The sequence below is a fragment of the Staurois parvus genome, unplaced genomic scaffold (assembly GCF_062004578.1).
Source record: "Staurois parvus isolate SC_StPar_1 unplaced genomic scaffold, SC_StPar_1.0 ptg000765l, whole genome shotgun sequence".
NCBI classification, from domain to species: domain Eukaryota; kingdom Metazoa; phylum Chordata; class Amphibia; order Anura; family Ranidae; genus Staurois; species Staurois parvus.
In genome coordinates this window covers 203,558-227,499 of record NW_028318561.1, presented here as the reverse complement: position 1 = coordinate 227,499, position 23,942 = coordinate 203,558, and the positions used below count along the sequence as shown (strand labels likewise).

Below are 23,942 nucleotides of genomic sequence, written 5' to 3'. Positions count from 1 at the left end.
TTCACTGATGTGCGCTGATGAGGCTGCACAGATAGGCAGTGCTGATGGGCATGGATAGGAGGCACTGATGAGGTGGCACAGATAGGCAGTGCTGATGGGCATGGATAGGAGGCACTGATGAGGTGGCACAGATAGGCAGTGCTGATGGGCACGGATAGGAGGCACTGATGGGTGGCACTGGTGGGCACTGATGAGGTGGCATGGATAGGCAGAACTGATGGGCACGGATAGGAGGCACTGGTGGGCAGCACTGGTGGGTGGCACTGCTGGGCACAGGGTGGGTACAGGTGGGTGGCACTGCAGGTCACAGGTGGGTGGCACTGATGGGTACAGGTGGGCAGCACTGATGAGGTGGCACAGATAGGCAGTGCTGATGGGCACGGATAGGAGGCACTGATGGGCACTGATGAGGTGGCACGGATAGGCAGTACTGATGGGCACGTATAGGAGGCACTGATGGGTGGCTCTGGTGGGCAGCACTGGTGGGTGGCACTGCTGGGCACAGGGTGGGTACAGGTGGGTGGCACTGCAGGTCACAGGTGGGTGGCACTGATGGGCACAGCTGGTGGCACTGATCACTTCTCCGACAATTGCCAGTTGTTGGCAGTACTTTCCTTATTCTGTGACAGCATGAGGAAAGTGCAGCCTATAACCGGCAACTGTATTTACCTGGTGATCTGTGTCATTGGACACAGCTGATCATGTGCTAAAAGGCTGCCGTGATTGGCTATTTACCATATCACGTGATCAGCTGTGTCCATAGGACATGAGATCACCTAGGCAGTTCTAGCGGAAGTTGGAACAGATATCTGCCAGAAGTAGCCCCCCCCCCCCCCCCAAAAAAAAAAGATCAGCAGAACTTCTTTTTTCAAGGTGAAGTTCCGCTTTAACTATATCAGAGTGAACATTTTCAGCGCATTATTATAGGGAATAAGAAAGGTTTTAACAGTCTACTTAAGCCTTGCATGAAGGGATTAGCACCTGCTGCTAATATATTTCATTATTCCTCTGCGAAGTATAGGCTGTCTAACAACATATTCATTCATTGGTGCACAAGCTCATACTTGGCATATCGGCCTAAATCTGAGCTCCAAGTGTGGTCTCTGCATTATTTCTTTGGTCCAGCTTCTCAATCCTGAGGGAGAGCTGTGAAAGCTGACAGTCGATGTATTAGTCAGTACTACTGCAGTGATGGCAGCGATTTTCCAGGTCCTGTGACAAGCGACAATCTCTGTGTATTGACCGCAGAGGGTTTCTCACTCAGTATTGCTGCCATTCACAGAACGCCTTGTATTTTTTCAGTGAATATATTGCATTCTCTGATTGGACAAGGTGGAGAGGAGGGGTGGTGACATTATCCACTTCGCACAATCAGAGAATGCATTATATGCACTGAAAGATTACAGGGCTTTTGGTGAATGTTTAATGACGTTTGGCCTGTATTTAAGCGATATTAACCGCTTCCCGACTGCAATGTACTGAGGCAGGGCGGCAGCTACAGGCAATGCGACGTACTCGTACGTCCAGGTGTGGACTGACCATTTGGAAACTCGGGCACTGCCCGAGGGCCCGGGGTCAGTAGGGGGACCTTTTTCATAGGCTTTTTTGAGTTTGGGCAAGGACGCAGGGGCCCCATAATTCTCTATTGCCCTAGGGCCCCATGAGTTGTCAGTCCGCCCCTACGTACGTCGCTCTGGCTGTATGAACACGGGGGGGAGCGTGCAGCACTCACACCCCCTCCTCGCGACTGTTGTGTCGGAATGAACATCCCAGTGAACCAGACCCGCTGATCATGTGATTGCTATGCGATCACATGATCACAATTTAAACAAAGCTGTTATGAATCATTCTCATTCATAACAGCTCTGCTCCTCTTCCTAGTGAGCTGTGATTGGCCCACAGCTGTCACATGATACATGGGGCCAATCACAGCACCCTGTACTATGTGACTAGCTCCAGACAATCACAGATCACTATCCCGAGTTGTCAAAACTTAACTCATTTATGACAGTTGATGAATGAGTTAGGTTCATGACGGCAAGCTTTGAATTGCAGGAGAAATGATCTTTATTACTCCTGCAAAGCAAAGTGTAAAATCGAAAAAAAAAATAATCCCTGATTGATCACACCCCCCCCCCCCCCCACAGTAGCACAACGTTGCACTATTCTGATAAAAGTATTTTTAAAAAATAATTTAAAAAAGTTTTTAAAAAATTACCATATTGAGAATTTAAAAAAAAAAATTGTTTTAAGAGTTTTGTTTTTTTTTTTAACTACTTGCCAGACGCTTACCCGCATTTTGTGGGTGAGCAGCAGCTCTTGGCAAAGTGATATAATTTTGTGTCACTTCCTATTTTGGGGTGTGTACACACCTGTGCCCCCCGCTGCCCACCCCCCACCTGTCGGTCCAGGGAGAGAAGAGAGAACACGGCACCGAGTAAAAGCACCACTACATATTACACACACGTTAGATTAACACATTTAACCCTTTGATCGCCCCCTATTAACCCTTTGATCACCCCGTCACCCAGCCAGTGCCATTAGTACAGTGTCAGTATATAGAATTTTTCACTGATCACTGTATTCCTGCCACTAGTGACATCAGATAACGTCAGGGTCAGTAAGCGCCCCAATCAGCCAGGGTCAGCTAGCGTTAGATTGCCCGCACACTATCGCACTCGCGCTATAGGTCGCTGATCGGCGCCATTACTAGTATAGTGTTTGTACGGATCAAGATATTGATTACAAACAGAACTATACTAGTGCCTCCTTTGTATAGTGTCCCCAAAAACGCAGAGTTAGCAGGATGGGCCCCGTTCGCTGCAGCACTAGCGTTTAGCCCATCCGCTATTTTTCACAGAAGATTTGTATCAATTGATTGTGGGCCAAGGCAATTTATACACAACAATACATGGCCACCCACCCAAATTCAGCTCTTGCCAGACAATTTGCATGGAAACCTATCACAGTTTCTGAATTTAAAGCTCTTTTGGGCCTAACCTTCAACATGGGCATTACAGAAAATAATTAATTGTGGTCTTATTGGTCCACAGAGCCAATTCATCGTATGTCTGTGTTCTCTGCTGTTTCATATATGCCCAACATGGACCAGCAATGTACTGGTACATCGCTGGACTTTGAGTGGTTATACTGGGATGATGCTTGCAGCTACAGGCATCATCCTGGTATCAATTTTTTCAGCTGGCGGTCAGCTTTCATGTAAAAGCAATCCTAGTGGCCAATTAGCTGTTTTTACGAGCTGCAGGAAGGGACACCCCCTTTCTTGCTGCCTTCCACAGTTTTTTTTGGGCTCATCTGTCTCACAGGGGAATCCAAGAATGCAGCCGGAAGTTCCGCTGGCTGACCATAGAGCTGGTCAGAGACCAGAATGGCTCCAATCATCTCTATAGTCTAAGAGACCGGAAGCTACGAGCATTTCATCACTTCAATTTTGCAGGATATAAACAACGCCATTTGTAAATTGGTGAGATTAGATAATGTAAGGGAAGAGGAGATATCTAGATTCTGATAGACCTAGATCTATGGCAATTCCCATTGAAGTTATAGGGGATATTAGCATTCCCTGTGATAGCATTAAAATTGATTTAAAAAAATGAAATGGACAGTGTAAAATTTAAAAAACGAAAACAAAAAAAAAGCACTCTTGTCCCCCTGCGTGCGCAAGCAATGACCCCTCTCCAGTATGTATATCATTAACCCTTTGAGGACCGTAAGATTTTGGAACGCCAAAAGAATCAATTTTTTTGTTTTTTAAAGTTCGTACACTTCAGTTGCTGTAACTAAGCCATTTCATGAAATAATTGGCAAAAAGCTAGATCCATTTGTTGTTTGTTGATAAGAACTAATATTTTGACTCAAACCAAAAAAAAAAGAGTTCTAAGTTCTTAATCAGATGATACACGCAATTCAAAACATGGGACAAATACGTCCCTTGGTCCTCAAAGGGTTAAAGTGACAACTTTGTGTTTAAAAAAAAAAATTGTCATATTCAAAAAAATTTGTGGCAAAAAATAAAATGTTCCATGGACTCAATACGCCTCTCTGCAAAATCCTTGGGATGTCTACTTTCCAAAAAGGGGTCAATTGGGGAGGTTGTACTGCCCTGGCATTTTAGCACCTTAAGAAATGTGATAGGCAGTCAGAAAGTAAAAGCTACGTAAAATATATATTGAAATATATTGAATATGGCCAAAATTGTAGCATTTCAAATATATGTCAATAGATTTGGGAAGAATATTTTTAAAATATATTTCAAATATCTTTTTCTTCCATGTGGGTACTAATGAGTGTTCCTGCACAGTACAGCATCTCCTTTTTTCCAGTTGCAGTACACAGCAGGAGAAATATTAGCACAGTAAAAAAAATAAAAGACTAAAACGTAGTATGTTTGGAACCATAATATACTAAATACAGCTGGATTTGTCTTCATGTCCCCCATTATTTTGTTGTTGAAAGCAGGACTCGCTGGAGCTGGAATGGAGGATGTCCCATCCTGAGCCAATTACTGTTCCCTACCTCAGCCCTCTTGTAGTATGGAAAGAACTGGAAAGCTTACTGGAAAATGAGGGGGACCCATCCATTACAGTCCCAGGCTTCGTGGACCATCACCCCATCGTCTTCTGGAATTTGGTGTGGTATTTTCGGAGACTGGACCTTCCCAGCAACCTGCCTGGATTAATCCTTTCCTCCGAACATTGTAACCAGCATTCAAAGGTAGGTGGAAAGCAGGATCTAAGTGTCCAGTCTGCAGTATGTTGATGGGTGGCTTCATTCGCCTGATTCGGAGGCTAGGATTTTCCTATTGATGAAACTTCAGACTGAAAAATTGAATTTTTTTTACTTGCCATGAAATCCCTTTCTCTGAGTTCATTGGTGGACACAGCTCTTGTGATTCTTGACCATAGGTTACAGAGCCAGCTACAGGAGTAGGACACTAGGCAGAAAAAGAACTCATCACCACCTATGGGCAGTCACTTCTGGCATAAAACTGCCTTTCTGCCATAGGGAAGCCAGCTAGTTACAAGGCAGTGTAAAGCAGGCCATACATGGGTTGAATTCCAAATGATTTTTCGATCAAAAACTTTGTTGTGTAATCCAATGGCGCCACCAATGATTTCGAAAATCGGTCCTTTTTCACGAATTTTCCAACATGCCGATAAACGAAATGGGGAGGAACCACAAAAATCGGCCGGTGCCATTGCCCCACTAACAGAGCGAAAATTGGTCAATTATTCTTAGGTCTGATTTTTGAACGAAAAACCGTTCAGAAATCGACCCATGTATGGCCGGCCTTAGAAGGAGCAACTCCAATAGCGGGGTGGGTGCTGTGTCTGTCACTGAACTCAGAGAAAGGAATTTTACAGTAACATAAATCCCGTTTTCTCTTATGTTCATTGACTGGCACATCTCTCTTCTGATTCTTGACCATAAGGACGTCCCAAAGCAGTGTCTGAAGAACATAGCACCCATACCCATAGTAATGTGTCATACGAAGTCAAAATAAATATAATATTTATTTGTCACACTCTGCTGACAAATTCAGTGTATGATATACAATTACAAAAGAACTTTGCCAAAAACAATATCAATATTCCAAAATTAAGTGTCCAAAAACAATATCAATATTCCAAAATTGAGTGTCCAAAAACAATATCAATATTCCAAAACTGAGTGTCCAAAAATAATATTAATATTCCAAAATTGAGTATCCAAAAACAATATCCATATTCCAAAATTAAGTGCCCAAAAACAATATCAATATTCCAAAATTAAGTGCCCAAAAACAATATCAATATTCCAAAATTGTGTGTCCAAAAACAATATCAATATTCCAAAATTAAGTGTCCAAAAACAATATCAATATTCCAAAATTAAGTGTCCAAAAACAATATCAATATTCCAAAATTAAGTGTCCAAAAACAATATCAATATTCCAAAATTAAGTGTCCAAAAACAATATCAATATTCCAAAATTGTGTGTCCAAAAACAATATCAATATTCCAAAATTAAGTGCCCAAAAACAATATCAATATTCCAAAATTGTGTGTCCAAAAACAATATCAATATTCCAAAATTAAGTGTCCAAAAACAATATCAATATTCCAAAATTGAGTGTCCAAAAACAATATCAATATTCCAAAATTGAGTGTCCAAAAACAATATCAATATTCCAAAATCAGGTGTCCAAAAACAATATCAATATTCCAAAATTAAGTGTCCAAAAACAATATCAATATTCCAGAATTAAGTGTCCAAAAACAATATCAATATTCCAAAATTGAGTGTTCATATTTGATCTGTGATTTCACACTCTTTCCAGTGATGTGGACAAAATCACCATTCTCCGTCCTTCTCCCTTGGCATGTCCACTACGTCAAGAGCAGCATTCACTTTCCATAGGTGGAGCTTCCCGGCTTGACGTAGTAGACATAGGACTGCCGAGGGAGAAGGATGGAGAATGGCGAGCAAGGGGACCAATGGAGGAAGAGTCTTAACCACTTCAAGTCCAGACACTTCCCCCCCCCCCCCCCCTTCCTGTCCAGGCCAATTTTCAGCTTTCAGCACTGTCACACTTTGAATGACAATTGCGCGGTCATGCAACACTGTACGGTCATGCAACACTGTACGCATATGAATTTTTTAGCATTTTTTTGAGACAGATAAAAAAAAAATTTTTTTGGTGGTATTTATTCACCACTGGGATTTTTATTTTAAAAATTTTGAAAAAAAAGTGTTTTTCTTATAAAATTTTGCAAATAATCTTTCTCTGATACCAATGATGGGACACTATTCCTCCCACTGACACCAATGAAGGAGCACTATTCCTCCCACTGACACCAATGAAGGAGCACTATTCCTCCCACTGACACCAGTGATGGGGCACTATTCCTACCACTGACACCAGTGATGGGGCACTATTCCTACCACTAATACCAATGATGGGGTACTATTCCTCCCCCTGACACCAATGATGGGGCACTATTCCTCCCACTAATACCAATGATGGGGCACTATTCCTTCCACTGATACCAATGATGGGGCACTATTCCTCCCCCTGACACCAATGATGGGGCACTATTCCTCCCCCTGACACCAATGATGGGGTGCTATTCCTTCCTCTGACACCAATGATGGGACACTATTCCTCCCACTAATACCAATGATGGGGCACTATTCCTCCCACTAATACCAATGATGGGGTACTATTCCTTCCACTGATACCAATGATGGGGCACTATTCCTCCCCCTGACACCAATGATGGGGCACTATTCCTCCCCCTGACACCAATGATGGGGCACTATTCCTCCCCCTGACACCAATGATGGGGCACTATTCCTCCCCCTGACACCAATGATGGGGTGCTATTCCTTCTTCTGACACCAATGATGGGGCACTATTCCTCCCACTGATACCAATGATGGGGCACTATTCCTCCCACTGATACCAATGATGGGACACTATTCCTCCCACTGATACCAATGATGGGGCACTATTCCTCCCACTGATACCAATGATGGGGCACTATTCCTCCCACTGATACCAATGATGGGGCACTATTCCTCCCACTGATACCAATGATGGGGCACTATTCCTCCCACTGACACCAATGATGGGGCACTATTCCTCCCACTGACACCAATGATGGGGCACTATTCCCCCCACTGATACCAATGATGGGGCACTATTCCTCCCACTGATACCAATGATGGGGCACTATTCCTCCCACTGACACCAATGATGGGGCACTATTCCCCCCACTGACACCAATGATGGGGCACTATTCCCCCCACTGATACCAATGATGGGGCACTATTCCTCCCACTGATACCAATGATGGGGCACTATTCCTCCCACTAATACCAATGATGGGGCACTATTCCTCCCACTGATACCAATGATGGGGCACTATTCCTCCCAATGATACCAATGATGGGGCACTATTCCTCCCTCTGATACCAATGATGGGGCACTATTCCTCCCACTAATACCAATGATGGGGCACTATTCCTCCCACTGATACCAATGATGGGGCACTATTCCTCCCACTAATACCAATGATGGGGCACTATTCCTCCCACTGATACCAATGATGGGGCACTATTCCTCCCACTGATACCAATGATGGGGCACTATTCCTCCGAATGATACCAATGATGGAGCACTATTCCTCCTACAGACACCAATGATGGGGCACTATTCCTCCCACTGATACCAATGATGGGGCACTATTCCTCCCACTGACACCAATGATGGGGCACTAGTCCTCCTTCCACCGATTACAAGCACTATGTCATTTTTTTTTCTACTCCCACTGGCCACTCTGGCCCCACTAAAGTCTGAAGGACAGTAAACCGGCCCTTTGCTTAGAAAGTTTGGAGACCCCCGGACTAATGTAAAGACTTCATACAAATCACAGATTCTGTAGGTGTTTGCATTGTGAATATTCTTTATTTTCATTATTGTTCCGTTCCTGACAGATCCCTCGGAGCTCCATATCTGAGGACAGCAAGCACGTCTTGATTCAAGTCTTGTGGGACAACCTGAAACTTCACCAGGACGTACGGCAGCCGCTTTACATTCTATGGAACACTCTAAGTAAGCTCTCTGCTTCTTCACCTTTATTGATTGCGAAGTTCTGCTGGAATTCAGGATTTGATGATTATCGATCTTATTTTCTACAGGTCAAAACTGCACTGTAGTTTATGAGAGTGAGTTCCTAGTGTCTGATTGTAATCTGTGTCTGTCTTTGCATGGCTACTTTTGCCGTGGAGAAGTCATGTGTTGTCACCTGTCCTGCTGATACGAGCAAATATGTAAAGGTGTCTGAAAGAACGTTTGTGCTGCCCATAGGAAGCCATATTAGCCTTTTTTATTTTTTAAAAGGGAGGAACTGATTGGTTGCTTAAAGTGGTTTTAAACCCTTACACATACCCAGTGAAGTGACACGCCTCAGGTGATGCACAGAAATGAAAAAAAAAAAAATCCTCCTACAAAAGTTGTACCTGTTTATCTGTAGCGTCTCTCCTCTATAGCTGTTTAACCCTATTGCGGGCAGAGCCGTTTTTGTACGTATGTTTGATAAATAATTTTAGACCCGCAGATTACACAAAAAACCCCCAAACATGATATATTTTCTAAAAGCGGACACCCTAGAGAATAAAATAGCAGTAGATCCAATTTTTTATGTCGCAGGATATTACCGCGAAGGCCTAGGAAACGCTAAATTTCAGTGAATTTGAGGGCAAACAAATGCAATAAATTACCCCAATTTTTTGTAAAATATAAAAGATGAGATTGCATCAAGTAAATAGATACCGAGTATGTCAAACCTGAAATTTGCGTGCGCCTGTGAAGTGGCGACAAACTTCAGTACCCTACAATTTCTATAGGTAAAGCTTCAAAAGCCCCTACAGGTCATCAGTTCGTGTCATGGAGGAGGTCTTGTGCTAGAATTATTGCTCTCACTCCGGTGCGTGTGGCGATATGTAACAAGTGTATCGCAATTGACATTTTCACGCGTTGGCACCCCCGATGTGTGCGTTTTACGTGCATATATGTGGGGGTGGGGAGCCTCAATTTTTTTGGGGGGCAGGGGGGATGTTATGTGCTTGGGTGCAGCTTTTTCATCATATTTGATGATTTTTAGATGACAGGTTCTCTTTATTGAGACATGCAGGGTCTAGACCCCCAATGTCTCTTCTGGGCTCCACTGAATGTATTGCAATGCAGATCTCATTGCAATTCATGTCTCCTATGGCTATTCTAGCTGAGGGAAGTGACAGCCATGACCTGGAAGTGACATCATACACATCGCTTTCTGGGTTACAGCAAGAAAGGGGAGGAGAGAAGACGTGTGTCCACTCCCCTCAACCCACCGGCACCCGCCATGTTGGCCTTGGGCCTGCAGATGGGCAAGTGGAGCCCAGAATACATAGCAGGACCATGGGGACACATTACCGGGGGCTGTGGAAGCAATCTGGTGCCAGCACAGCTGCTCAACTACTTCCACCTGACAGGCAGGAATCTGCCTGTCCACTTTAGACACAATCCTGTGGCTGCAGTCACCAGATTGTGTGTAAACCCCCCCAATGTTAAGTCTGTACAACGTACGGACCTGGCAGCAAAAGGATTACAGTGTACACAGCATTTCTGTGGCAGAAAGCGCGGATCTGATGTCACACACTACGCAACATAGAGCAGGGAGCTAAGTATAATCTGAGACCTGAGTGGAGGGAAAGGACACGCCCCCATCTTACCAGGAAAACAGCAGAGGCTGTGAATCACATGGCATAACCTGTCAGAAGCTTCAGGTAGCAGAGGAAGAGGACAGCAGACAGAAATCACACTAAGTGCTAGAATGATACACACTATAGAAGTGCATACTATAGAAAGATTTATTTTTATTTTTTTTTTTTTTCATTTCAGAGGTTTGCAACCACTTTGAAAGCACAGCCGTTATTCCGTAACACATTTTCATTTGCGGGGCCCATGAGCCAATACAGCTCTTTTCTCTGCTGGATATGTAAATGGCATGCACTGCCATGAATATCTCCAGTGACACTGCGTTCCACTGGAGAAAGTAATCATGGCGTTTATTTCCCCCGCAAATCTAAAACCTTGAAAGGAAAAATAAAATGGAAAGTAATCATGGCGTTTATTTCCCCCGCATATCTAAACCCTTGAAAGAAAAAAAAAACGTAGTTCCTAAGGCTTTCACACGGGTGTACTTAGTGTACACCCGTGCGAAGGGCCATGTTTGCCCACACTGGACACGGAGGTGTTCCATCATGTATCCACATGCAAGCAGTCCCGCTTCTGTCTATTGGGAGCGGCAAGAGAAGGACGCTGCTCTCAGATTGACATCTGTGTGGGTGGGTGTCCCCAAACACACACAGTGGGAGTCTGGGGACACGTAGAGATGTCAAATTGGGAGTAGCAGTTGTGTCCGTGCAGCCGCTGCTCCAAATAGACATGACTTAGGGCTCATGTACACTGCAGCTGATAAACTCACGTTTAGGAGCTGTTCAGCGTTTTTTTCAGCAGCCCCTGAACTACCCCTAATGTTCTCCTATGTGTCCATGTACACATCGTCCTTTACAGGCATTTGAGTTTACAGTCGTTCTTTTGAACGTACCAAACTTGTGTTCAGCAGTCGATTTTATCAGCTCTTCAAACGCACAATGCTTGTAAATGCAGCTAAATGCATCAAATCGCGTTTATAAGCGTTCGCGTGTGAGTTTTTTTTTTAACTCTTCCAGTTCCCGTAGCTGTCTAGAGCCTTTTTTCATCATGAGAAATGCATGCAAAGTGTTCAAGGTACTCAGATGGACAAAACACTGAACACAGGATGTTCCACCAAGCTCCTCACACATTGTAATGACCAATTCACACCTCAGACCTCTCCCACCCTTGGAAACAAAAGATGTGTTAATGACCATTCACACCTCAGACCTCTCCCACCCTTGGAAACAAAAGATGTGTTCATGACCAATTCACACCTTAGACCTCTCCCACCCTTGTAAACAAACGATATGTTAATGACCAATTCACACCTCAGACCTCTCCCACCCTTGGAAACAAAAGATGTGTTCATGACCAATTCACACCTTAGACCTCTCCCACCCTTGTAAACAAACGATATGTTAATGACCAATTCACACCTCAGACCTCTCCCACCCTTGGAAACAAAAGATGTGTTAATGACCAATTCACACCTCAGACCTCTCCCACCCTTGGAAACAAATGATATGTTAATGACCATTCACACCTCAAATTCCTCATGCAGACCCCCTGCCAGGTGACCTTAATGACTCCCTCCACCAGACACCTTTCCCACCCTTGGAAACAAAAGAAATGTTAATGAGCAAATCACACCTAAGCTAATCTCAACATATACTGCTGTCTCTGCTTCTACTCTCTGTATTTCTCTGAAACAGTCTGAAATAGTTCATAATTTACCACTTTTCAGTGCATTCTGGGTATTTGGGAGGTTCTCCTGTGCTTATCTTTAAAAACGCTTCTAAACGCAAACACACATAAACGCGGCTAAACAGACATTTTTTAACCTACGTTTTCCAGCAGTCAGTTTCCATCGTTCAGAAGTGTCCCGTGTACATGGAGCCTAAGACTGCCTGCATATGGATGCATGTAAAACCTGTGCATCCTGCGAAAGCAAACATTGCCAGAACAAGGTCCAATTCTGATACATCACTCAGTCCTGTCAACACTATAGGCACTTTTTTTTTTTTGTGACCGAAGCCTACCGCCGTTCATGGCGTGCTCAAACATAGAGACGTTGGAATTGACCACCAATGAGCACACCGTGACCAAACCAGAAAGAAAAGCAAAAAAAAATGGTCTCGGCAGTGCAGATTTGTCTTCCTGTGTGTAAACTGTACTGTCTGTCGTTTTATTGCCAATGACTTTTCTGCATGCATGTGTGTAGTGCCCCACCTCTGTATTCCAGGCTCCGATCTGTGCTCTTGGATTTCCTAACATGAGCGTTGGTGGGTCAATCAATGGTTGACCAGCTCATGTGATGTAGAAAACCGTGCACCGAGATCTGGGCGCTGTGTGTGGATTGTGCTGTCTGTAACGTCTGCAGTTTGTTTATATTGTTTTCGTTATTTACAATCCTGTATATGTTGACAAAAAAGAAAAATCCATTACTTTGCAGTTTGATGAAGTTGGATAAAGCACATTGTATAGTTTGTAGCGGTGCGTTCCAGACTTGCAAGTGATAGAATGGCATGTGGAGAGAAGTGTTCACCAGGGGCGGACTGACAACTCATGGGGCCCCCGGGTAATAGGGGATCATGGGACCCCTGTGTCCTTGCCGACACTCAAAGCACACCCAAAAAAGCCTATAAAAAAGTACCAGGGGCATTTCATGGGGCTCCCTACTGACCCTGGGCCCTCGGCAGTGCCCGAATGCTCGAATGGTCAGTCCGCCCCTGGTGTTCACATTCAGAGTTTTGCATTAAAGTCAGTAGGAGGCGTTTTTGCATTGAAGTCAATGGGAGGCAGTGTGTGAACCCAGGCGCCAGGATACAATTTCAAGTCGCCATGGCTACCTTGGTGCCTGGGATTTGTCGAGCCCTGCCTTAAGGATTGTTTATACTGTACACGTGTTGCTCTCTGATGAGTGTACCATATTCAGTTCAGTCTTTAGAGGGTATTTGAGAGACAGTGAGGTATTATTAGCTCTCCTCCTCACCGCCTACATTAGCCCCATAAACTAGAATAATTTTTGCCAATTATTCATGCATAGTCACAGGGAGCACCAACCTTCATAAGTCAGTGTGCCAAACGACATTGTCCTGTGTACATCGGGAGCTGTGCAATGGCTGCTATTCGTTACCATGTTTGCTGTTTTATCATGGATAGCAAGTTAGAACATATAGTTACATAGTCTGGCTGAAAAAAGACAAAAGTCCATCCAGTTCAACCATTAAAAAAAAAGTTATAATCCTACACCCACAGTTGATCCAGAGGAAGGCAAAAAAAACCAGCAAAGCACGATCCAATTTGCTCCTGCTGGGAAAAAAATTCCTTTCTGATCCCCCGAGAGGCAATCGGATATTCCCTGGATCAACTTTACCTATACGGTTGTGCTCAAAGGTTTGCATACCCTGGCAGCCATTGTGAAATTTAGGCATTGGTACAGACACGGGTTAAAATGCCAATGGCTGCAATCATTCTTGGTCTACCTGACCTTGGCTTGGTATCAAGAGATCCCCGAACTTTCCACTTCTTAATAGGTGATGTACAGTACTGATTGGCATATTCAAGGCTTTGGACATCTTTTTATGTCCTTTTCCATCTTTATAAAGTTCCATAACCTTGCTAAGCAGGACTTTTGACAGTTCTTTTCTGATCTCCATGGCTCAGTATCTAGCCTAGTCAGTGCTTCCACGTGAGAGCGAACAAACTCATTGACTATTTATACACTGACACTAATTGCAATTTAAAAAGCCAGAGATGTGGGACATTAACCTCTAATTGGCATTGTAACCCGTGTGTGTCACCTTGTGTGTCTGTACCAAGGCCAAACATTCCAGGGGGCGGAGACTTCTGATCCGGGGAGCGGAGACTTCTGATCCGGGGAGCGGAGACTTCTGATCCGGGGGGCGGAGACTTCTGATCCGGGGGGCGGAGACTTCTGATCCGGGGGGGCGGAGACTTCTGATCCGGGGGCGGAGACTTCTGATCCGGGGGCGGAGACTTCTGATCCGGGGGCGGAGACTTCTGATCCGGGGGGGCGGAGACTTCTGATCCGGGGGGGCGGAGACTTCTGATCCGGGGGGGGCGGAGACTTCTGATCCGGGGGGGCGGAGACTTCTGATCCGGGGGGCGGAGACTTCTGATCCAGGGGCGGAGACTTCTGATCTGGGAGCGGAGACTTCTGATCCGGGGGCGGAGACTTTTGATCTGGGCCATTTGGGTGATTTCTGTTATCATTATGATTTAAAAAGGAGCCAAACGACTATTTGATAATAAATGGCTTCATCTGATCATCATCCTTCAATAAAAGAGCATTTTGTGGCATGATCAGTCATATTTTCAATATCAATGCCAAAATTTCACACTTTTTGCCAGGGTGTGCAAACTTTTGAGCACAACTGTAAATGTTAGAATAGAATTCTATGGTTCTACCGTTGCAGTAGAGACTTGTGGAGCAGGATTGTTCTGTCTCTCCAATCTAAGCATTGATAGTGTGATCTCTGTAACTTACAGTTGTGATGAGATAGCGATAACTCCAATCTTAGTTGAATAACACAGGCAGTGACTCAATCCAGACGACACCTTGTAGATCTTGTGAAGTTTATTCCATAAACTGAGAGAATCGTACAACAATGAACATCGGATAGGTCAAAAGATCATCATGTGATCTGCTTCCATGAGGCATGAAGCTGAAATGCATTTCTGGGAAAGGGGGTGGGGCTATCTATACAGCAGAACTAAACCAGAGGAAAGGGAGGAGCAGAGACAAAATACAGAGAACACTTAAAGGTATGTGACAGTCATGTGACACCTGACAAGGATAATAGAGAATTCCAGCTTTGATTTCTTTCCATAATCAACCGAAAGACGCTCCATCGACAGGGCAATTTTTAGATATTTTGCCAAGGCACCCCTGAAGAAACCTCAAGGCACCCCAAGGTGGGCACCCTGGTTGAAAAAGGCTGCTATAGACAACAATGGGGATAATCCGGTGTATTCATCTCTGCAGTGCAATGGTCCATGTCCCATGCAGGGTGATAATGTTGCACATGTGTATGACTGATTGTTGGAAAGTTCTTAGATCCTCTGCCCTGCATATGAAATGCTCAAATTCTATTTTATTTTACCTGTTGGGCAGAAATTTATTCTTTTTTTTTTTTTTTTTTTTTTTTTAATCAAACTAACTATAAAGCGGAAGTTTAGGTATGGCCTTAGTTACATTGGTCCAGATTGGAGCAATGTAAGTATTTATGCGCCATACTTGGGCCATCGCTGGAGATCACTGTAGTAAGCGCTGCTACTACAGTGATTGCCACTGGCTTCTAGGTCATGTGTTCAGCGGCTGCCCTGCTGCATAGTGAGCACAGGAGGTTGCTTGCTCAGCATGGGAACCAATCAGAGAACACTTTGCATTCTCTCATTGAATGCAAAGCGTTTCCGTATTGGATTGGTGGAGAGATGGGGCGGTGATGTCGCAATCTCCAGCTTGTCCAATCAGAAAATGCTTTCTATTCATTAAGAAAAAATATCAGATATTCCATGAATGTTGCCTAGGGGCAGCACAGTGGCTAAATGGTTAGCACTTCCGCCTGGCAGTACTCGGGTCGTTGGTTCAAATCCCAGCCACCTGCCTGGAGTTTGCATGTTCTCCCTGTGCCTACGTGCAGCCACACAACACCAAACAATCCACAACCCCCACCCCACCTATCTCCTAGACATATGGGCAGCACAGTGGCTAAATGGTTAGCACTTCCGCCTGGCAGTACTCGGGTCGTTGGTTCAAATCCCAACCACCTGCCTGGAGTTTGCATGTTCTCCCTGTGCCTACGTGCAGCCACACAACACCAAACAATCCACAACCCCCACCCCACCTATCTCCTAGACATATGGGCAGCACAGTGGCTAAATGGTTAGCACTTCCGCCTGGCAGTATTCGGGTCGTTGGTTCAAATCCCAACCACCTGCCTGGAGTTTGCATGTTCTCCCTGTGCCTACGTGCAGCCACACAACACCAAACAATCCACAACCCCCACCCCACCTATCTCCTAGACATATGGGCAGCACAGTGGCTAAATGGGCAGCACAGTGGCTAAATGGTTAGCACTTCCGCCTGGCAGTACTCGGGTCGTTGGTTCAAATCCCAACCACCTGCCTGGAGTTTGCATGTTCTCCCTGTGCCTACGTGCAGCCACACAACACCAAACAATCCACAACCCCCACCCCACCTATCTCCTAGACATATGGGCAGCACAGTGGCTAAATGGTTAGCACTTACACCTGGCAGTACTCAGGTCGTTGGTTCGAATCCCAACCACGGCACCACCTGCCTGGAGTTTGCATGTTCTCCCTGTGCCTACGTGGAATTCCTCCGGGTATTCCAGTTTCCTCCCACACTCCAAAGACATGCTGGGAGGTTAATTGGATCCTGTCTAAATTGTCTCTAGCATGTGTATGTATGAGTATAAATTAGGGATCTTAGATTGTACGCCCCTTGAGGGTTAGGGACTGATGCAAATGTACAATATATATGTAAAGCGCTATATACCGTAAGTACCTGTAGTAATAATAATACAGTTGAGGTGACTTCTTGTTTTCATAAGCTGCTCGACACGGGATCCGGAGGACGGGGGCAGTTCCTGTGGTAGCGGTGCCTACTACAGGGATTTCCAGCTTCCACAGGGGTTGGCCATACATGGCACATACATGGCACATACATAACATAACAAATAGCAGTATGACAAGTGCAATACTGCTCACACAAAGTGGTTACTTGAAGATCCAAGCGGAGTAATATTATTAATAATTACAAAAAAACTTTATTCGATCACATGGATCATAAAGAGGTCAGACAGAGACATGGTAAACAGGTCATTATAAAATCACTAAGTTAAAAACATTCGGCGTCTCCAGATCTAATGATTATTCGGCAATCAGGAATCCACATAAAGCAATGAAGTTCCTAACTACTTGATCAAAGAATGTTCATATTTTCCATACGATATCTGCATAGGGAGATCATTCTTCAAAAAAATGTTTTTGGTAACCACCACAATGGATAGAATGACTTCCTGAAATGGAAAAACCAAAAAAGGAGGGATCATAGTAGAGGGAACAAAAACAGGATATATGCACTAACCATATGCAGTAACAAAGTAACCCCATAACAGGTATATATGTTATTCCATTACCTTCTCATAAGCTTGACCATCATTAACCGTTTCAATACCGGGCAATTTTCCCCCTTCCTGCCCAGGCCATTTTTCAGGTTTCAGCCCTCTCACACTTTGAATGACAATTGCGCGGTCATACAACATTGTACCCAAACTAAAATGTTATCATTTTCTTCACACAACTAGAGCTTTCTTTTGGTGGTATTTAATCACCGCTGGGGTTTTTATTTTTTGCTAAATTAACAAAAAAAAAGACCAAAAATTTTGAAAAAAAAACACATTTTTCTTTGTTTCTGTTATAAAAGTTTACAAATAAATAATTGTTCTTCATAAATTTAGGCCGAGATGTATTCTGCTACATGTCTTTGGTGAAAATAACCCAAATTAGGATGTATTATTTAGTTTGTAGGAAAGTTATAGAGTTCACAAACTATGGTATAGATCTGATTATTGATCAATCCTGAAGTACTGACAGCCAATCTAATTTCTTGAGGTCCAAGAATGTCAGAACAGTACAGATATCCCCCAAATGTCAGAACGGTACAGATATCCCCCAAATGTCAGAACAGTACAGATATCCCCCAAATGTCAGAACAGTACAGATATCCCCCAAATGTCAGAACGGTACAGATATCCCCCAAATGTCAGAACGGTACAGATATCCCCCAAATGTCAGGACAGTACAGATATCCCCCAAATGTCAGGACGGTACAGATATCCCCCCAAATGACCCCTTTTTGCAGAGTAGACAGTCCAACGTACTTCATAAGAGGAATGGCGAGTTTTTTGAAGTTGTATTTTTTTGTCATAATTTTTCGGAAAATTAAAAAAATTATTTTCACTATTTTTTTTTTTTACATACTGTCACCAGTGCAGTACAGCGTCATCATATAACTGGCATGGCGGTGAACAGGGACACTGACTGGTGACAGTATGAAAAAAAATATATATATATTTTTTTTTTTTTTTTTTTTTTATTATTTAATTTTTTATTACATTTTTTTTTATTTTTTTTAAGATTTTTTTTTCATATTTTACTATGACCAAAGTAGTACAATGTTACCATAGTAACATTGTACTACTTTGGGGAAGTGATCAGTATTTTTTTTTTTTTACACAATTTGCTTATAGCAAAGAATTACTTTGCTATAAGCATGCATTTACCTGAATGACATCGATTCATTCAGCTTTTTTCTTTTTTTCTTTTGTGCTTAGCTGTGATTTGTTCATCATTTGGCATCATGAATGAAGCCATCCATTGTATACAACTGTCATGTGACCTGCTGTGATTGGTCACAGCAGGTCACATGGTACCAGCAACGGGAGCCGGTACTCGGATCTGTCATCGGCCGTGTCCGAGGTGCACGGCCGGTGACAGATCGCACTGCTGCGCCGCTCTGCATTAGCGCAAACTGCGCATGTGCGGGAGCACGCCAAATGGCGTGCACCCGGAATGCAGGAACACTTTTCAAGCCACCAAACGGCCATTGGCCGGGCGGCTAATGGTTAAAGGATGGATATATGGCCTTTCTGGGTAACCACCCCAGATGGAAATGTATCCACAGTAGTAAGTGATTCTAAAAGTGTATAAATGTGAGACATAAATATCAAACAACAAACCTGAATTGAACTAAATAAGGGTAAAAATCTCTAAATATTACCATACAGTAATTAGGTTAATTGGCTCCTGTCTACATTGTCCCTAGTATGTGTATATATGAATGTGAGTTAGGGACCTTAGATTGTACGCCCCTTGAGGGTTAGGGACTGATGTGAATGTACAATATATATGTAAAGCGCTGTGTACATTGATGGCGATATATAAGTACCTGAAATAAATAACTAAAATGTTGTGTCTGATTGCAGCCCAGGAGCATCCTCTGGCTCTTGCACAGCAGGAGGATGAAAACGTTGATCAGGAGTTTCTGCAAGGCCTAGTGAAGAGCATCAAGAACAACAATGTGTATGGACCTATGAGCCAAATTCTCGAGTCTCTGCAGCACAGCCACAAAGCAACACGGCAAAGGTACTGTAATGCTGAAAAGACATTTGTAATTCTATCATAGTGTGGAATCAGGGAGACAACCCTGTCCAGCCGCTGCCTACCATAGACTCCGGCACAGGCTGCCTGCAGCTGGGCTGGATGGGGTACCTGTCATACCCAGGAGCACTGTGGATGAATGGCCCTGTATGCAAGGAACCTTGAGCGTGCCATTGATGGTCCCTGCTGAGCCGGCCATTGATGGTCCCTGCTGAGCCGGCCATTGATGGTCCCTGCTGAGCCGGCCATTGATGGTCCCTGCTGAGCCGGCTATTGATGGTCCCTGCTGAGCCGGCTATTGATGGTCCCTGCTGAGCCGGCCATTGATGGTCCCTGCTGAGCCGGCTATTGATGGTCCCTGCTGATCCGGCCATTGATGGTCCCTGTTGAGCTGGCCTTTGAGGGTCCCTGTTGAGCCGGCTTTGAGGGTCCCTGCTGAGCCGGCTTTGAGGGCCCCTGCTGAGCCGGCTTTGAGGGCCCCTGCTGAGCCGGCTTTGAGGGCCCCTGCTGAGCCGGCTTTGAGGGCCCCTGCTGAGTCGGCCATTGATGTTCCCTGCTGAGCCGGCCGTTGATGGTCCCTGCTTAGCTGGCTGTTGATGGTCCCTGCTTAGCCGGCCGTTGATGGTCCCTGCTTAGCCGGCCGTTGATGGTCCCTGCTGAGCCGGCCGTTGATGGTCCCTGCTGAGCCGACCGTTAATGGTCCCTGCTGAGCCGACCGTTAATGGTCCCTGCTGAGCCGACCGTTGATGTTCCCTGCTTAGCCGGCCGTTGATGGTCCCTGCTTAGCCGGCCGTTGATGGTCCCTGCTTAGCCGGCCGTTGATGGTCCCTGCTTAGCCGGCCGTTGATGGTCCCTGCTTAGCCGGCCGTTGATGGTCCCTGCTTAGCCGGCCGTTGATGGTCCCTGCTTAGCCGGCCGTTGATGGTCCCTTCTGAGCCGGCCGTTGATGGTCCCTGCTTAGCCGGCCGTTGATGGTCCCTGCTTAGCCGGCCGTTGATGGTCCCTTCTGAGCCGGCCGTTGATGGTCCCTGCTTAGCCGGCCGTTGATGGTCCCTGCTTAGCCGGCCGTTGATGGTCCCTGCTGAGCCGGCCATTGATGGTGCCTGCTGAGCCGCCATTGATGGTGCCTGCTGAGCCGGCCGTTGATGGTGCCTGCTGAGCCGCCATTGATGGTGCCTGCTGAGCCGGCCAATATTCTAGTCACCTATGGGCTGTCTGATTGTACCCAAGTCTATTCGTCAGTGGACTTGGGTACAACCATCATGTCGGATTATTGCCAGTGGCTATAGCCCCAAGCAGTAATCACTGTGTTCTGGCAGGGAAGGCTCCCCACACCAACACCCACCTTCCCACCTGAGAGGCGCTGGCTTCACCTTGGCTTACTCATTCACAGCTCTATGGCGGAATGAGTAGGGAAACCTCTGGCCCATTATAATATCCTGTCGGTATAAACATTGGATTTCTCACTTCTGTGTGCTGGACGTTTGTATTTTGCAGATTTCACAAGCCTTCTCTTTGTTTTGTAGGAGTTTATACAGAGAGATTCTCTTCCTGTCTCTCGTTGCCCTCGGAAGAGAGAACATTGACATAGGTGAGATTTGTGTGTTGTCCAATCACTGCTTCTGCTTTCCATCCTTTCTTCTCATCCATACTGCTCAGAATACAATGTATCCCCTTGCCTACCGGGCACTTATACCCAGTGGTGTATTTAGGTTTTGTGCTACTCTAGGCAACATAAAAATCGTCTGCCCCCACGGACACCGACCAACAGCCCCTCCTCCCTTCCTTCCCCTCCCCCCTTCCTTCCCCTCCCCCCTTCCTTCCCCTTCCCGCAGAAAGAGCCTGACATTGCTGACATTGACCAACACCCCTACCCGGGAGAGCCTTCCACTACCCCCCGGCTATAGAGAAAAAGACACTCATCTTCACAGCTCCAGACATCCGTAGGAACAAGAGTCAGACTCTACATACACCATCAAGCAGCCCGCAGTCTCTCTCGGATCCCACCTGGTTCCCATGGCACGTCTGTCCCTTCTTTCATCCCTTCTTCTAGGGGGAGGTGCTGCCCCCCTAAAAAATGCCGCCCTAGGCAAGCGCCTTGTTTGCCTTGTGGTAAATGTTCCCCTGCTTATACCCCCTTCCTGCCCAGGCCAATTTTCAGCTTTCAGCGCTGTTGCACTTTGAATGACAATTGCGCGGTCATGCAACACTGCACCCATATGAAATATTTATCATTTATTTCACACAAATAGAGCTTTCTTTTGGTGGTATTTAATCACCACTGGGGTTTTTCATTTATTGCTAAATAAAAGAAAAAAAGACTTAATTGTGGAAAACACATTTTTTTTACGTTCTTGTTATAAAAGTTTGTAAATAAATAATTGTTCTTCAGAAATTTAGGCCAAAATGTATTCTGCTGCATTTCTTTGGTGCAAATAACTCAAATTAGTGTATATTATTTAGTCTGTAGGAAAGTTATAGAGTCCGCAAACTATGGGATAGATCTGAAAATTGATCCATCCTGATGTACTGATGGCCGATCTCATTTCTTCTGGCCCAAAAATGTCAGGACAGTACATATACCCCCAAATGACTCCTGTTTGGAAAGTAGACAGTCAGAGGTATTTAGTAAGAAGCATAGCAAGTTTTTTGAAGATGTAGTTTTTTTGTCTTTTTTTTTTATTAGTTTTGGAAAATGAAGACATTTATTTTACTTATTTATTTTTATACTGTCACCGGCACAGTAAGTACTCATATAACTGGTGTGGCGATGATCTGGGACACTGACTGTTGACAGTACGAAAACATGTATTAATTATTAATTTTTTATTTTTCTATTAATATTTTCTCTTTTTTATTACTTTTTTTTTTAAGCACTTCCAGTCCGGACACTTTCCCCCCCTTCCTGTCCAGGCCAATTTTCAGCTTTCAGCGCTATCACACTTTGAATGACAATTACACGGTCATGCAACACTGTATTCATATGAATTTTTTAGCATTTTTTTAAACAGATAAAGCTTTATTTTGGTTGTATTTATTCACCACTGGGATTTTTTGCTATGTAAATTAAAAAGTCCAAAAATTTTGAAAAAAACAGTTTTTCTTATAAAATTTTGCAAATAAATAATATTTCATCATAAATCTTGGCCAAAATTTATTCTGTTATATTTTTAGTAAAAAAAGAAACCCAAATTAGTTTATAACCAAAAATTATAATTTTTAAACATTTTTGAAGCCATCCATTGTATGCAACTGTCATGTGACCTGCTGTGATTGGTCACAGTAGGTCACATGGTACCGGCAACGGGGCCGATGCTCAGATCTGTCATCGGCCGTGTTCAAGGTACACGGCCGGTGACAGATCACGCCGCTGCGCGGCTCTGCAGGAGCGCAAATTGCGCATGTGCGGGAGGATGCCAAATGGCGTGCACCCGGAAAACTAAAGCTTTTGCCCGCCGCCATTCGGCCATAGGCCGGGTGGCAAATGGTTAATCAGTGTATTTTTTTCCAAAAAATATATATTCATTTTTAAAAACTGCACGTTTTGGGGGGATATATTGTTTCTTGTTCATCAAATTGTATTTTAGAAAAAAAAAAAAAAAATTTTTTTTTTTTTAAAAACTGTGCATTTCGATTTTCGACCAAGTGCATTTTGGAGTTTCGGTTTTGGCACCAGAATTTTCCTTTTTGGTGCACCACTAGTTTTTGGTTCTAAAGACTTCAATGGAAACGCTGCAGAAAAGTATGTATTGCCTTTTGCATTTTAAATCTGCCTAGCAACAAGAAAATTTTAAGAAAATAAAAAAAAACACAGGTGCAAAAACACAATGCAAAACGCAATACAGAATTGACTCAAACGCAACCTGCATAGCAACAGCATAGTGTGAATAGTATATAAAGAGACAAAAAGAGGGCACACAGGCCTAGTGCATTACCTTAACCTCTTGGCGCTGGCCGAACGCAAATGCGCGGCCTCCCGGCGTCTGGGCCTAGACGCCAAGCAGCTGCACATTTGTGTTCTCAGCACACGTCCGGTACTCACGGAAAGGTCCCGATCTCTTTCGATCAGGACCTTTCCCGATCATGTGACGGCGGTCACATGACCCTAAGCCCCGCCCCGCCTCCCAGCTTCTGAAACCCTTAAAGGGTCGGGAGGCGCCGGCGCCAAGGGGTTTATTGATAAAATAAGTATAATACTCACAAGAGAAATAAAATCAAATGGAAAGCATGTCACAGGGAATGCAGTGTGGTCCAAAAAGCCCCTATAGGTAGTCTGTTGGGGTCTGTAGACCTCTGGATAGCTGGTGGCTGACACATTTCGAGGTTCTACCTCTTCCTCAGCCAGTCATAGGTGTGAACCTAGCCTTATGAATGTCCCTGTGACTGTGCGTGCAGCCTTGTGCTGCCATCTGTTGGCGTGTTACAAAACTAGTCTTGAAACTTTTTGATACCACCTTGTATCCGTATTTGTCAGTACATCTCTCC

The 23,942-nt window shown here is 44.5% G+C and overlaps 1 protein-coding gene across 3 annotated transcripts in view; it reads left to right on the top strand.

Moving 5' to 3' along the window:
• Nucleotides 1-23,942, top strand: part of LOC149444903 (C-myc promoter-binding protein-like) — a 91,760-nt gene that overhangs the window by 65,928 nt on the left and 1,890 nt on the right. The window contains exons 15-19 of one of the 3 annotated variants that reach the window (XM_089654416.1): nt 4,480-4,734; nt 8,501-8,618; nt 8,705-8,731; nt 19,283-19,442; nt 20,984-21,048. In XM_089654416.1, coding sequence (XP_089510542.1) covers nt 4,480-4,734; nt 8,501-8,618; nt 8,705-8,731; nt 19,283-19,442; nt 20,984-21,048 — 625 coding nt within the window. Of the gene's footprint in view, nt 1-4,476; nt 4,735-8,500; nt 8,619-8,704; nt 8,732-19,282; nt 19,443-20,983; nt 21,049-23,942 lie in introns of all 3 variants that reach the window. The other 2 variants (XM_089654415.1, XM_089654417.1) reach the window with 2 other exon arrangements.